This window comes from Lactuca serriola, chromosome 7, assembly GCF_051521515.1.
Source record: "Lactuca serriola cultivar US96UC23 chromosome 7, Lser_US96UC23_V15, whole genome shotgun sequence".
Classification (NCBI taxonomy): Eukaryota; Viridiplantae; Streptophyta; class Magnoliopsida; order Asterales; family Asteraceae; genus Lactuca; species Lactuca serriola.
In genome coordinates this window covers 138,400,423-138,416,987 of record NC_136414.1, presented here as the reverse complement: position 1 = coordinate 138,416,987, position 16,565 = coordinate 138,400,423, and the positions used below count along the sequence as shown (strand labels likewise).

Below are 16,565 nucleotides of genomic sequence, written 5' to 3'. Positions count from 1 at the left end.
GGTGTGTCAATACGTTTCCAATGGATCGGAATTTTCGACTTGTCTCCTCGTCTTCTTTTCTACCGCGCACCCAATTTACTTTTTGCCGCTCTCACTCCAATCGAGCTTAATAAGATAATACAAATCTACTGATTAAAAGAAATGGGCCGACATTTTTACATATATCTATAATAGTTGGGCTCAAAGTTATGTCCCAATAACTTTGATGTCCTGGGCCAAGGCCCAAGCCGCCCAGGGCCCGCCCTGGTTATGTTGATGGTTAATGAAGTTCCAATTCTGTTTTTTAGTGATTATTTTATGATTCATGGTGTTCTTATGTTCTTAAAGAAACTCCATAAATCACAAGTTAGTCATTGCAATACATGTCCTATAATTAGAACCGACAAAAATCGATCAAACCCGCTAACCCACCCCGAACTCAATCCAAAATTAATGGGTTAGATTGAAATTTTCAACTCATTTAAGTTAAATGGATCAACCTGTTTAACCCATTTAATTAAATAGGTTGGGTTGTGTTGGGTTGAAAACTTCAATCCAATTAATAAATTGGTAAAACCCGAACTCACACAGGTGGACCTATTGCTAGCTCCATCTATAATGAAAGACAATAAGTGTAATATGTGGACCTATTGCTAGCTTCATTCAATTTAGCATATCACCATATTTTGACATGATTCTAAATCCATTCATATAGGTATTTAGGTTAAATGTTTTTGAATTTGTTAATTTGGTTATTGGGTTTGTATTTGATTTTTTTTAAGAAATAAAAATTCTTACAAAAGAAGTGTTCATGACATCTTCTAATGGTGGTGAGTCATTAAAGTCTTTTACAAAGTCCAGAAAAAAAAAAGGTGGATCCATATTCCATCTTTATGGATGAGATAAAAAGTTATATTTATATCACATCAAAACTATTCTGATCTTTAAGTCCAATCCACATCAAACACAGTTTCAGATTATATTTTTGTCATGTGTTACCACATACTGAAAATACAATGAGAAATAATCAACCATAAACCATAATCAATTTGATATAAAAAGGATGCATCTCATTTTTCACTATGTTTCTTATAACAATAGAGTTGTGATCTTGTTTTTCTTTTATCTTATAAAAACAACCAACATAAGTTACACCTTTTGTTGTGAAACAATAACACGACATGGAGACATTAAACTTCTCAATTAGCCGACATTTTCAAGAACAATTCCCTTCGGGAAACATTCCCATTTCTATCTTACACAACATGGAACACAAAGCGGCCTGCCACCATTTGACTTTGACCCGCAACTTTTTCTTGTTCATGTACAATATTTTTGTGTGTGTGTGTATCAAGGTGAGTTTGTGTGTGTATATCAAGGTGTGTTTGTGTGTGTATTATGTCAGGGCATAAAAAGTTTGTACTATACTTTGTAAAAAGGGTAAATTCCACTTTCCACCCCTGGATCTCTCCATCAACCGGTCCCACAGCCAACATGGAGCAGATAAATCAGACATTATAATGTTTGGAGGAGTGTCACAAGTGTAAAGAAGAAGAGTAAAGGCCATGTTATGTGATTGAAAGAACCATTTGATAAAGCTGCAAAAACGGTGGAAAGAAGAATATTAGATAGTCAACTCTTTGTCAAATACCTAAAATACCCTTTGGTAAAGAAACAAATTAATGCTACAATTCATTTGTAGCGAGTGATGTTAAGGATTAAAAGGTGAACTCGAAGGTAACAATTAATGCAACATACTTTCACCATTATATCGAACAATTATATTTTACGTTTATTATAATAATAATTAGATGGCTAAATAAATAAATAATTTTGTGGCTAAACAACAAATTAAATAAAGGGTTATATCCAAAATCCTCCACAAAACTATGTTAATGTTCTACGTGGATCTTATAATTATCGAAAAATACCATGATGGAAACTCATAAAACCATTTTGACCATTGACTTTTTATGAAGTCCTCATTGTACCTAAAGAATATATAAACTTCCAAGTTTCCTTAATGTATTATATGATCCCATGTGACTCCTTGACCTACCAATTAGCCCCTATTGACTTTAGGAGCTTATATTTACTAAATTGACCCTTGATTATGGTTTTGCTAAAAGTCAAGGGAGTTATATGGTGATCTTCCACAATGTTGAGGATATCCAATTGGATCTTTCAATTCTCCGAGTGAAATAATACTATTTTGCCCCTCGAAAGGTCAAACCTCTTTTTTCCCATTATTAGTGTTGTGTGGATAATAATTTTTCTTTAATATTAGAGAAAATGAAAGCACACTTGAAGAATGGAAGGAAAATATAAATAAATAAGGACAAATTTTTTATATATTTCGGCTTAATGGGGTATAAAGCTTATTACAATTGGAGACAACAATTTTGTGCATTTAAAAGAACACAAAAGTGCTTATTTTATTTTTATCTTTTCGACTCTTTACCCTATCCCCTCAATAACATTGTCATTTACCCCCTTGGTCATATTTAGTTTTAAATATCTATAATTTTTTGGTTAATTAATCTATTTTATTAATATGCAAATTAAAAAAGAACATTTTTATGGCAATGTTAATAGCAACTAACTTCAAAAACCATAAATTATTTATAATTATAATAATGTAAGAAAGATTAAAAGATAACTTACAAGACGCGGTTGGTGCAACCGAAATGGGTGGGCCCGCTTCATCTCTTTTTTGTTGACCAGCCGTTGACCCAAATGACACAACCGGTAAAGGAGAAAGACCCGGGGGCATTTCTGACTTTTCACTCATGGGTGGTGAAGCACTTGGACCAGGACCATACATAGGCAAGATCTTGGGCCTACCACAAGAACGGTGTACCGAAGGTGCAGGGGAATTTGGCACAGGAGGTAAAGTTTGAGCATGGTTTTGAGGGCTCGGTGAAATCGTGGGTCCCGCATAATCGTTTAGGTCAGGAGATGGGGCAGGGGAAGGGGTAGGTGTAGGGGCGTTTAGGGTATGAGAAAGATAAGAAGATAAACTGATTTCTTTTACTTTACCAAAAACAGAGTGATCTAGGCCAAGGTTTGTTGCCGAGGGCGATTTTGTAATTGTTTGTGCCAATTGTTTTAATCTTAGGGGCACAAGGTTGCCTAGATCAGATACTATTGATGCCTGAACTGTAACTGGAGGGTCTCTTGTTGATCCACCTTTGTTCGTTACTTGCATATATACACTCTGGAAAACGGAAAAATACGTAGTTATTAACAGAAGGGTAAAATGGTCATTTACTCACATTCAAACAGAAGGGAAAATAAAATCCTAACATTCAGACACTTCAGATAGAGGGTAAATGATCAAGTATTCACATTCTCACATCAAAAATGGTCATTTACTCACATTCTCACATCAGAAGAGTAAAATGGTCATTAACTCACATTCAGACAGTTGAGAGAGACAGAAGGGTAAATGGTCAAATATTCACATTCTCACATCAAAGGTAAAATGGTCATTTACTCACAGGTAAAACATGGATTAAGTAAAAAAAGAAATTACCTCATAAGGTTTTAGGTGCAACCCTAATTTTAGTTGTTCCTTGAGTTCACCAAAGTTTTCTTCAATTTCACGAACAGAATTAGGGAGGGTAAAATTGAAAAGGGCTTGTCGCAGCATCCAAATGGTGGGAGATTGTTTAGGGATAATCGTGATTCCACCAGGAAACTTCACAAGATCAAATGAAGATGGATCTCCAAAAATGGAAGTCGTCAATGTCAAATTGAGACGTCGATTGAACAGATCGAGTAACAATGGTCTCAAAACACTTAAAGAAACAAGATTTATTGGAGAATTTATGGGATCGGGTAGAAATCCAAACACCACATGGGTCCAATTAGATGCGCTTGCTTTATGCATCGATAAAATCGCAACCTGTAGATCACAACAAAACAAATGGGTGATTATAATGTAAATGAAAAATGCATTTTTGGGTGGAGATTATATGATGAATAAAGATTTTATTAGCAAACCGTTGTGTTAGGTACGCCTATTTCTGCGTTTATGTCATACTCTAGTCTCTCGATTTGAGGAAGAAGATATGAAATCGGCTTTTGTAATCTGAAATACGCTTGTACAGTGGCTGCAATCACAAGATACATGAAGATTTTGCTCAAAATTGGGAGGAAGCAGATCCAATCTCAGATTATTGCTAGGAGAATAATATTAAGCAAAGTTGATGTATGAAAATCAACATCCAATCGTATATAAAAAGATACTGTTCATAATTCAAATTAGTGCATTTGCTCAATTTAGCAAGAATAACGTTAATTTCAAATCTACAATCTAAATATTAACATTTAAGCCAAACAGCAAGACAATTCCCAGATCGTTGCAGATCATATGATCAATCAGCAACAAAACAAAGCCTAATCACGTTAAAGGAGATTAAAAAACACAAAAAACAAAAACCCAAATCATACTGTTTAAATCTAACACGATCACAAAAGAATTACCACTGTGCTTGATTGAAGCTTTTGCATCAAACCCAGATTGTCTATGGTGTAAATGGAAGATTGAAAAAACCGCAGTGAGGAGAACAGAAACACTGAGAAGCAAAACAAACACGCATTTGAAACTACACAACCGAGCTATTCTCGAGAAACACATCGGACATCGAACAAACGAAAAAACCCCATCATGATTCTGCTCCTGTTGGTTGTGAATTGGCAATTGGGGTTCGGATTTCCCCATTTGCAACGCATCTGTGCACTCACTGCCCCTTTTCCCCCTTTTGTTGCCACTCAATTATCAACCTTTTTTCCTCAGAAATATGGAGATTTGATTCAATTTGAAGCTGTGTGAGATGATGAGAGACTAACCACAGCTATTGATGGGTACACATTCTCTTTCTCTCTTTCTTTCTCTCTCTGTATGTAGGTTTGGCACAACTGTAACTAGCACTGAGGAGGAAGCATCTGATTTGTACCACTACAACTATTTTTGCATTTATTATTATTATTATTTATTTTCAAATTTCCTTCCATGTGGGAATGTAAATTGGCGAATTACGAAAAGTACCCTTTGTTATTGTTTATAATTGAATTCCTAACCTTCAACTTTTTATTGGTGGTTACATTATTGAATTTATTAAGCATTTTTTTTTGTTTGGTTTAAAAAATATATCTATTTTTAGAAAATATGATTGTTACTCAAGCATATATTATGGTTTCTTTAAAAGTATCTACATACAAAATAAATTATTATTCAAAGCTTATCTAAAAAATTATTGAATAATATGTAGAAAATTCTCATTATTTTAGAATTATTTTAATAAAGTCATAAATTTTTTTGAATAGAAAATTTCCAATTATTTAATTTTACACAATAATTTGCCATTTCCTGTTAAAATAAAAATAAGAACTTTTTAGTTAATTTTGACAAAATATTGAAGTAGATTTTTCTGTTAAAAAAATATTTATGCATATTTCCCAAAATTATTCATAGTATAATATACACTTTAATATTTCAGTTCTAGACAGAAATACCATGCTTTTCATAATATTAGGTTTGTTTATACTACATGTACCATATATTAACATATATTAAGGGAGTTTGATTTTTTGATAAACCTTTTTTGTATAATATATTTAAATAATATTTTTAGTTATCAACCAAATGTCATTATTGTAATGAAATTATTCATTGCTAGTAGATGAAGGTTCAATAATCATGAGCTCTTCTTAAGAATCCATTAGTTTTTATATATAACTTCACATCATCTTGTAATAATTTTTTTTCATATAATTTACGTTTATAGTAATAAAAATTTCAATTTTTCATTAGAATCTAAAAGGTCAAATAAGATACTTATTGTAGAAATACGAAACAGAAAAATACCATCTTTTAAGACCAAAGTTATGGTGATTACTGATTACATATGTTGAAAGTTGCATAAATAATGTGATTTACAAAAACTAAGAGGACATAATTGTAATTTTGAAAAAGACTAAGGGGTAATATTATGAAAAAGGAATGATGAATTGGCTACCGAACGTTGAGGGGAAGCAAAGGCGAAAGGGAAATATGAGTGCAATGGATTGGTGGAGAAAAAAGGGTTCTTTTGTGAAAAAAGAAAAGTTAAAGGGCAAAAAAGGATAGAACATGTCATCGTTATCCCATTTTTTTTAACTATACATTTCCTCTGCAAACACGGAATAAATAAAGAGATAAATGCCCAACCTAAAAATTCGTATTCTTCAACTTCGTAGAACTTTATAATAAAAAATAAAACTTAACAGCTATTAATAAAAATATAATTTTTTATTCAACAAATTACAAGTTGTTAATATATTATACCATTCATGTGCATGCAACCATCTATGCACATGTAATGTAAGCATTTTACTTGAGAGCTCTATACACGAAAATGACTATACTTAGAAGTTATACATGAAAATAGCCATTTATAACTTGTTTTTACTAAAAATTGATCATGAGTATCGCAAAAACAACATCGTGAATATGCAATCAAGTTTTCCACATCGTGATAAATTTAGCTACGCAAGATCTACGTGAAGTTCTATAAATGGACAAGGTCTACCACTCTTTGTATTATAAATGGTGGATTCATTTCTTTTTAAGCCTAAATAGTATGTGGATATTATCTTAAAAGAAATTAAATATTCTCCTATATTTTATTCCTATTATTCTCCTATCCACATTAAATGATGACAAATGGACTAAAATATTATCAATTTCATTAAATATGTCATTAAATATGCCATATGTCAACATTTGATTTGATAGGAAGATAAATAAAAATAAAATGTAGTATCTTAAAAGAAGCGGATGATAAAAACATGGATCAACCTAAACGTTGTCAATTGAATTATAAAGAATTTAATAAAAAAAATTGTCATGTACTCCAATCTCGAATCTCGATACCTTTTTTTTTTTTAAAGTTTGAAAACCTTTACCTAATTTATCTAAAACACTTGTCATTCGATTCAAATCCACATTGTTCTCGGTGCTTGGGATGCTCTCAATGTGTTGTTGTGAGTTTGCTTTTGGGTATGATGATGAACACGCAAAAAAGAGTTTTAATTATAAAAGATATGTAGTGATTTTGAAGATAATGCTTTTTGATTAAACATCGTAATGCTTTTTATCCAACGTGATTAGACTATACAATAGACACTTAATACCATTATTATAATCCTTAACTAACCTAATCTTTCAATCGTTACCTTTTTTTTTTTTTTTTTTTTTGTAGTTTCGTAGTCATAAACAGTAGTGTTATAGAGACTTGCATCTTATTTTCGGTTTAAAATTTTAAGTTCTGAATAAGGGTTTAGTCCATTGACCACTACTTATGCAGTTATACTTCCACATTTCAAATGTGAAGTTAGGGATGGTTTTTAATTATAAAATGGATGTTTTGTTTTCAGAATATTAAAATGATACGACAATTCTTATGACATTTCATGTTTTTATTGGATAAAATGTGTTATTATTAACACCCACTACCCCATCCCCCACACTTTTGTTGAAATCCTCCATTCCAATGACATTTACGGATTTACCCCATTGTCGAAAGTCTCTTTTTCTTTTTCTTGAAAGATATACTGAGCTTTGACTTCACAAAGGAAGGCGATTCTCGTCTTTTTCAAGTTACCTTTTGAATTTTGACTGTAACGTTGCATGCATGTGTGTTTGTATTCAACGATGTTTGTATGTGTGTTATGACTTATGATTGTAACAAAAAAGGTCGAGAGGGTTCCAAAGGTGGATTCAATGGGGTATGCCAGTTGGATGAAGTCGGTGGAAAATGGGGGAGTCGTCGATGGGAATGATGAAGACAAAGGGTTGGGGTACGATCATTATATTTTAGAAAGTTAAAAGGATAAAAGCACATTATGACTAAAAGCACATTATGATTTTTGGTCCAAAATAGATCAAATGGCTATAATGAATTTAGAATTGCCTAAACAACAAAAATTGTAAGATAATAACTTGATTCATATTCAAAAGAAAATTACATAGGAATATATAGAGAATACCTAAACTCTAATGGTTAAACCCTAAAGGTTTGGACCTAAACCCTAATCACTAACATTCCCTTGCGGTTTGATCGAGAGAAGACTATTACACTGGAAAAATAAACACATAAATCATGAAAACTAGGACAAATTACACGAATGGTCCCTGTGGTTTGGTGTTTGTTACACGTCTAGTCCATAACTCCATTTTTTAACCCTGTCAATTCTTAATAGTTTGGTTTAATGCACGTCTGGTCCCTCATCTAACCTTCGTTTGATTTTGGAGTTAAAACCCCCACGTGCCTTGCACGTTGAGGGTTATTTCCGTCATTTTACTTATTCATCCTTTAAAAACCCTAGATCGGTGCATCCCCCTTTTCTTCCTCTACGTTTGTTCTCTCATTTCATCTCTCGTTTCTTTAATGGACAAAAAATCAACAATGATGAAATGTAATTGCGGGCAACCAAGTGTTATACTGACATAATGGACCGACGACAACCCCGGAAGAAAGTTTTATGGCTACACAAAGAAGGTAAGGTCGTTTTGATTCTAACTCAAGCTTTTGTGTGACAATGACCGTAAATCTGTTGGATTTGAACTTGACAGAGACCTAAATGTAAGTTTATTGGATGGGTTGATGAGGAAGGATGTGGACGATGTACTAGGATAATTCAGGGCTGTTGAAGGCTAAGAACAAAGTTGAAGCTGAGAATCGGCTGCTGAAGATAATCATTATTTTAAGTTGGGTGTTCATAGGAATCATTATTTACAAGTTGTAGTGCTTAAGATCCAACTACTATGCTATGTAGGATGTTTGTCTTTTTTGAACTTATTTTGACTTCTATGATCCATGTAGTTGGTTGTTGTATGTGAATTTGAAGTGTTTTGAAGTGTTTCTGGAATGTATTTTGATTAAGTGTTTGTGAATTTGATAATATTTTGGTGAAGTGTTTGATTAAGTGTTTCTGGAGCTTATTTTGACTTCTATGATCCATGTATTTTGATTAAGTGTTTCTGGAACTTATATGGAAAAGTGTTTGATTAAGTGTTTCTGGAACTTATATGGAAAAGTAAACACTAACAATTGACAAAAACAACCAATAACATATGCTAACAATTGACATAAACAACCAATAGCACAAGTGGGATTTAATAAAGGGTAATTTAGTTTACATACTTTCCATAACATAGTTTCATACATCAACAAAATGATTAACCAAAAGAAACATAATTTACCCAAAAGTATTAACCATAAGGACACAGTTTTACCAAAAAGACATAGTTTAACCAAAAGAACTGATTAACCAACAAAACAAACTTTCACTAATGGATCAAGTCCCTTTCCTACAACCAGCTTTTCCTTTTCCCTTACCAGAACCACCAGGACCACCAGAACCACTAGGAGCACTAGCTTTTTTTCCCTTACAACTCCTTGCATTATGACCAATGTTGTTGCACTTTGAACTAGTAACCGACTGAAGGATTCTTGATGCATTGTTACCCTTTACCATGTCATCAATTTCATAAGCTGATTTTCTGCGTTTCTTCTTTGGTCTACCTATTGTGACACGATGTTTAGGAGGAACCAAAGTTGTTGGACACACAGACTTTACCCACATGCTTCTCCCATTAATGGGCTCAATTTTGAATGAGTACATCTGTTTCCAAGTTTTTAGCCAATATACCTCATGCACCCAAGTTTCTGGTATTCCAACATCCTTACTATTCTTCCCCATCTCCCATATAGTAGCAACAACATGTTTGCATGACATCCCAGTGAGTTCCCATTTCCTGCAGGAGCATGTTTGTTGAACCACATCCACCGTGCATTGGTCCATCCAAGGGCCACTGACCTGATACTTACCATTTCCACAAAAAAACATATCTATAATCTTCTGCCTTTTTTTATATTTTCCAAAGTCTGCATAGCTGTAAGTGTCAAAGGACCAATACATTTCCCAATGGCCTTTTCTAATCTTCTTCATTAGATATTCCCTAATGAACTCTAGGCAAGTAATAATTGGTTTATTACGACCCTCATTCAGTTTTCCATTGAATGTTTCACACAAGTTATTAAGAATCACATCAGAATGTGCTCTCCCTGTCCAATCACATCACTTAAAGTCAATACTAAAAGACTACACAAACCAAGAAAACATAAAGAATGTTACTAGAATGAAATGTTATACCAGTGAAATGGGACCTAGACCGGTGCTGAGGTGGTATCTTCTTAAGCCACTCATAACAATCCTTGTTTAATTTCTTTAGCTCTTCCATTCCTTTGTTAAACTGTTGTACATGTGTTGCAGTTGCACATGTCCATAAGAGGTCTTCGAAAGGTTTACCCCTCCATTGCTTCCTCATGTTATCCTGAATGTGATGAACATAGTAACGATTTTCAGCACAAGGAAACAAGGTTGCAATTGCATTTAGAATACCCTAACAATCATACATAGATTTTGTTAGTAAACAATTTAGAAATAAAGTAAAAAATCTATGATTTTAGTACCTTTTATGTCTGTTATAAAAGTGAAATTAGAATTAGTATTCAAGCCAAGATCCTCCCCAAGACATCTCAAAAACCAAGTCCATGAACTGTAACGCCCGTAGATCCAGGCTAGTCAATTTAGAGACGATAAGCATCAAAAATGACTTTTTGATGGAAGATTATTTAGAAGGAGTAATCTTAACTAAGTTGTAGTATATGTTACAAGGATTCCGTACATATAAAGAACGCCGAAATCCGAGTTATAACGAAGAAGTTATGACCTGTCGAAGTTTCGCGACAGAACCGGCACAACACAACGCGACGTAAATAGTGAATTTATGTTAGAGTGATATTTAGCCTTAGCGATCTAAACGAGAATCAAATATATTATTGATAGTAGTGCAACGTTAAAAAGACAGACGAAAACGGACGTCGGATGAAGAAGTTATGAATTTATAACGGAGTTTTCTTGTCCCAGCCTACTTAAAATAAAGTCAAAATTAGCCGACGAAGTATGAACGAAAGTTGTAGAGCGTAGTCTCACCTACGCATGGATATAAAGAACGTCAAAAATGGAGTTCGTGTGAGGAAGATATGAATTTTTGAAGTTTATTAAATACTTAAAATATATATTTAATCTTTAATTCAGATGTATATCCGAAGGAGTCACTGATCTTATCCGAAGTACGTCCAGCGTACTGGCGTACACCCAGCGTACCCCGGTGCATGAACCCCTCGGACTCAAGTGCCTTGCATACGTAAGCGATGACGTTTTTGGTTGCGTACGCCCCGCGTAAGAAATATCCCGAAGCCCCGATATCATTCTCGATCCCCGAAGCAAGTCCCGAAGCCCCGAAGATCCCAAGGAGTAAAATTCCCGAGCCGAAGCTCTACCCGCAAGGAGCTCGGTTTTTGTGAAGATCTTCCAGATCTATCAAAGAATACTAATTCTACAAGCCGTAGTGCTGTCCGATCATCTTCTGATCAAGTGAGTGTGTGATCACTTTCTTCTAACACATAGATATTAAGTATTTGCTACGAAATACGTGTTATGTGTTTATATATTGTTGTTTATTTGAGATAACCATGGGATGGATGTTTTATATAGGTTTTAAATGAGTTAAACTGTATATGTATGTCATATCTACAAATATGTTTGGTAGAACATGGGTAGACGAAATAGTTGGTGTGTGATGAAGGATGAGTTTGAGGACGAGACGAAAGATAAACCTCGGTAGCTATGGATTTAGTACTGTAAAGATAAACCTCGGTAGCTATGGAATTAGTACTATATAGATGAACCTTGGTAGCTATGGATTTAGTACCGTATAGACGAACGCTGGTAGCTATGGATTTAGTACTGTTAGATAGACGATGATAGCTATGGACTTAATATCTACACTGGTAGCTATGGATTTAGTACCCGATCAATGAACCATAGCAACTATGGAATTAGTGCTTTACGAAACAACCGTGGCAGCTATTGTCTTAGTGCCAAATAAAGAATCCTGGCAGCTATTATCTTAGTGTCTAATAAAGAATCTGGGCAGCTATTGTCTTAGTGCCTAATACGGAGTGAACGAATAGATGACTCTTAGGGTAGACCCTTAAGAGTAAGGAAGATAATGGGGATGGGTAATTGGGTTGATTGTTTGATTATTGAATATAATAATTATATTATTGTGGGTTGAAAACCCTATATGCTCACCAGGCTCCCAAGCCTAACCCACTCAGTTTTCTTTGCATTACAGGTAATGGCATAAGAATATAAGTTGGTGGACTTGAAGAGAGATTTTGGATTATAGATCAGTAGTTACAAATGACTATTGTAAGGTCTATTTTATACTGTTTATGCTTTTGGTCTGTATCGGAACATGACATCTCGATATTTTGTTATTTAATGAAAATACATTTCTGTAAAGAAATGCTTCGATAAATTTTTATCACATTTTGTTTTGGGAACAAATTTCGCAACTGTTTTCTTTAAAAGATTACTCTAATTTCTAAAAACAAAGCATAAACAAATCGGTCTTTTCTGGCCGTGAAATTAAGGATGTCACAGTGATGTTCTCTGTTTCAACCACCGCATATGCCAATGGATATGTGCCATTATTACCATCTAGTCCCTGCATTTTATGATAAATAACAATCATGAATAGATTTTTACTTATTTTTATGTATAACAATAAGTAAAAGAACAATAATTAAAACTTACCACGACTGAAAGAATTTGTCCTGGAAATGGACCCTTCATGAAAGCACCATCAAAGCCAAGAAAATCCCTCTTTCCAGCTGCGATGCCTTTCTTTAAAGCTCCTAAGCATATGTAAATGAGTATGAATGTCCTCGTTTCACTGTGTGGATTTCCTTTGCTTTCAACATCAACCCTAACAGTCGTATCTGGGTTACGAGTTTGCAGCTCAACAATGTAATCTCTGAGTAAACTATACTGAGTAACGAAATCTCCTTACACAAGGTTTAAAGCCTCAGATTTTGCCCTAAATGTTTTCATCCTAGAAAGATCTACCTTAAACCTCCGTTGTAGCTGTTCTTGAAAAGCCCTAATTGGAATAGTAGGGTTACTTTCAACATGTTCAACAATGTTAGAAGAGAGGAATTTATACGTACATGCTTTTACTGTTCTAGTTTGAAGACATTTATGGACTTTTTTGTACGTTTTAACTGTCCAGTTGACATCTTTTTTCCATTTACTAGCTAATAAGACCCAAGGACATATTTCTTCTTCATCATTGACTTCTACATTAGGCTCAAACTTTGGTATTGTTCCCTTACAAACCCATCTCACTCTATTATTGTCATTTTTTCAAGGGCCAACTCGTTTCTAGTCTCTATGGCATGGAGTTTTACATTATCCTTAAACTCCTTTGCTGAACCAAATTTTTGAAAAATATAGAAGGGTTCACTAACAAGTGCTTCATAATTCTCATGTTCCCTTTGAATTGCTCTTATTGACTTCTTTCTTTGACCATTAATCCCCTCATCTGATGATGAATCGGATGTTAAAAAGTCAGTATTAATCACCTCTAAAGCTTCATCATGTGTGCCTTCATCAACCACAGTGTTAGACGACCCTCCAACCCATTCCACATCTTTGTCGATATTCATTTCAAAGTCTTGCATATCCACACTAATATCATCCAATATATTGTCAATGTACACAAAAAAATCACTATCATCACTTTCATCATTGTCACTCTCTAACTCACCAAACTTACCAAAGTCATTAGCATCATTAACCAAGTCATTCTCCATATGATCAGTGAGAGTAGCATCATTACCCAAATCATTCTCCATATGATCAGTGGGAGTAGCATCATTACCCAAATCCTTCTCCATATGACCAGTGGGTGTAGGATCATTACTCGATTCTTTCTCCATGTGATCCATGCCATCCTCCAAGTCAACAACAGGTGTGTTATGCCACTCCAGGAACAATCTATTTGAACAAGATGGAGGTTCAGTAATATCTGTTATACAAACTTTACTGTGGGTTGGGGACATTAAATAGGTGTGCAAAGTAGTTTTGTCATGCTCTATATATACCTCAATTCACTTATGTTTAGCCACAAAACTCCCCAAATAACGAACATCTTCATCACTAGCTAAAGCAAATAACCCAAAATCTAAATTGCCAAAAGGACTTTGAAAGTGATAGTAAAGTGGTTTACCTACTGAAGCCGTGACAACCCGAAATTTCCATTCTGTATAACAATCAAGTCAATAGAAGTCAGAACAGCTACAATTAAATTTCAGACATTTTGGCATAAGTTTGAGTATTCTAGGATTAACACTTTAGGAGATATCAGGAGAGAGGATGCCCTAGGGTTTATTGTGCAAAAATAAAGTCCCGACACATCAAAAGTTTAGAGTTTACGGCCTAAACTTGGTGTTTACGGCCGTAAACCCTAAAGGGGAGGGGTATAAAAGTGGCACTTAGCCATTTTTAGCATTTTTCCACCTTTCCAAGAGTAAACTCCCAAACTCTCTCAAGTATCATCCCGGTTTTCTTCGAGATCTTCAATCTAGTGAGTGTTTCTAGCTCTTTCAAGTTAGTATATCACTTAATCTAGTGTTTTAACACACATCCATCCGTCTAAATGTTCCAAAAAGGTTGATTCGTCAAGTTCACCAAGAACACCAAGAACACACACTAGTGTTCTTGGACTTTTGGCTCATTTCAAGCTTCTATACTGTAAGAGTTTCTATCCTAGAGTATCATACAACTTAGTACACACCTTTACATCAAGAAAATGTCCCAAGAACACCAAGAACAAGGTGTTCACGGTTCAAGAAGTCCTTGAACCGTAAACACCAAGTAAAGGTGCCAAAGGGTGCCTTTGGGTGCCTTAGTCCTTCACAATGCCTTAGGGACATGCCTAGATCCTTCCTTGATATGTTTATCACATATAAAGGCACAAAAACCTCTATTTTATATGTGTTTACGGTTTGGGGAGCTCCCAAAACCGTAAACACCCCAAAGTATGTATAAATGACCCAAATTCCTTCCTATGCTTTAGTAACTAACATGGTTCCATTCTTTGATGAGCTAAGGTCTTGAAAACCCCCAAAATACCATAAACCTTATGAGTTTACGGTAGTAAACTCAAAGGAAAATGGTTTATGGGTCGTAAACTCCAAATAGGAGTGAAATGGTGAACTAGTTCCTTCCTTAGTCACATACTTCAAGTAGAAAAGCTTCTAGGGACTTTTAATGCTTCAAACCAACATATGGTCAAAAGTGTATGAGCTTACGGCCGTAAACTCAAGGTTTTACGAACTTAAACTATTTTGTTAGTGACCACAAAATCGTAAACTCCCTAATGGATTTTTCCTTGAACCCTACACTCACTAGCCATGCCCTACAACACTTGGTTGCAACCCTTGTGATCTTTTACACTTGAAACAAAGTGTTCCCATGTCCTAGAGTGCCTTAACTTGATTAATTATTTATTAATTGACTAATTAGATTACACATATGCCTATTATATGATAACTAGGACCACTGTGTGTGTTCAAGTCTTCACTTGACACTTAGCATCCTACGTCAGTCAACACGTTCAAACCCTCAATTTCAGCTAAGTTCATACCCCTTAATCAATGATTTAAATGTTTTTAAATGCTTTTATGGGGGGGGGGGGGAATACAAGTTGAATCATGATGGTTATTATATCAATCACATGTGATTAATAACTAACATGCAAATGGATTTACTATACGTTAGCTGTTTTACCAAGTAGATTTCTTCAAATGTTTCATTAAACGTTTTTATATGTTTAAAACTCTTTATCAAACCACTTTATACACTGTAAATTTCTTTTCAAACTCTGTTACAAATGTTTTCTTTATACTTAAGCTGTTTATTCAAACAAAATACTTTCAAACCGTTTTATAAACTGACATCAAGTCGATCTTTTCTTAGATTTTAATCTTTTTCAAAGGTTTTACAAAGCTCCATTTATGCTTTTATATTATCAAATGCATGCCTGTATATGTATAGCTATATAAGTAATTCCTGAAGGACTTAGGAAGGCTAACCTGCTTTATTTCCTTTTCCTCGTTGGGATGTGGTCTGGTAGAGTATTGGGTATTCGTCCGAAGGTCGTTCAACTATTAGTTATATATCATGTATACATATATAGACATAAAAGTACCATCAGTCAGTTCAGTACCTTTAGCTAGCAAAGTTATACCCTCAGTACACTTGTACCTTACTAGTAACTATTATAGGTATAGTTAGGAGATACTACTTACCATTCCAAGTACAAGGAATACACCAGAGTCAGTTCATTCGTGAGTCTATACTAAATGATATACGAAGGGATACACTTACTTGAATACACTTACATGGATACACTTACTTGAGTACACTTACATGGATACACTTACTTGGATACCTTTACATAGATACTTTGTTAAAAGCATGACTGTATATGTATAGTTATATAAGTAATGTTTAAAGGACTTAGGAAGGCTAACCCGCTTTATTTCCTTTTCCTCGTTGGGATGTGGTCTGGTAGGGTATCGGGTATCCGTCCGAAGGTCGTCTAAATATTAGTTATATAT

At 34.4% G+C, this 16,565-nt stretch overlaps 1 protein-coding gene across 1 annotated transcript; it reads right to left on the bottom strand.

The window, feature by feature from the left end:
• Positions 1 to 1,027: 1,027 nt before the first annotated feature.
• On the bottom strand, positions 1,028 to 4,925 carry LOC145061703 (uncharacterized). Its single transcript, XM_079009245.1, has 5 exons — positions 4,468 to 4,925; positions 3,985 to 4,094; positions 3,515 to 3,886; positions 2,644 to 3,196; positions 1,028 to 1,577 (listed from the first exon to the last, which is right to left on the bottom strand). The coding sequence occupies exons 1-5, from the start codon at positions 4,703 to 4,705 to the stop codon at positions 1,495 to 1,497; spliced, it is 1,356 nt and encodes a 451-aa protein (XP_078865371.1). The 5' UTR covers positions 4,706 to 4,925; the 3' UTR covers positions 1,028 to 1,494.
• Positions 4,926 to 16,565: the final 11,640 nt, after the last annotated feature.

What these genes read in the sequence shown, in the direction of transcription:
- LOC145061703 (XM_079009245.1), bottom strand. Translation starts at nt 4,705, where the DNA reads ATGGGGAAATCCGAACCCCAATTGCCAATTCACAACCAACAGGAGCAG. An exon ending in AGCTTCAATCAAGCACAGTG is followed by an intron (nt 4,095 to 4,467) that starts GTAATTCTTTTG and finishes TTGTGATTGCAG; the next exon opens with CCACTGTACAAGCGTATTTC. An exon ending in TGCACCTAAAACCTTATGAG is followed by an intron (nt 3,197 to 3,514) that starts GTAATTTCTTTT and finishes TCCGTTTTCCAG; the next exon opens with AGTGTATATATGCAAGTAAC.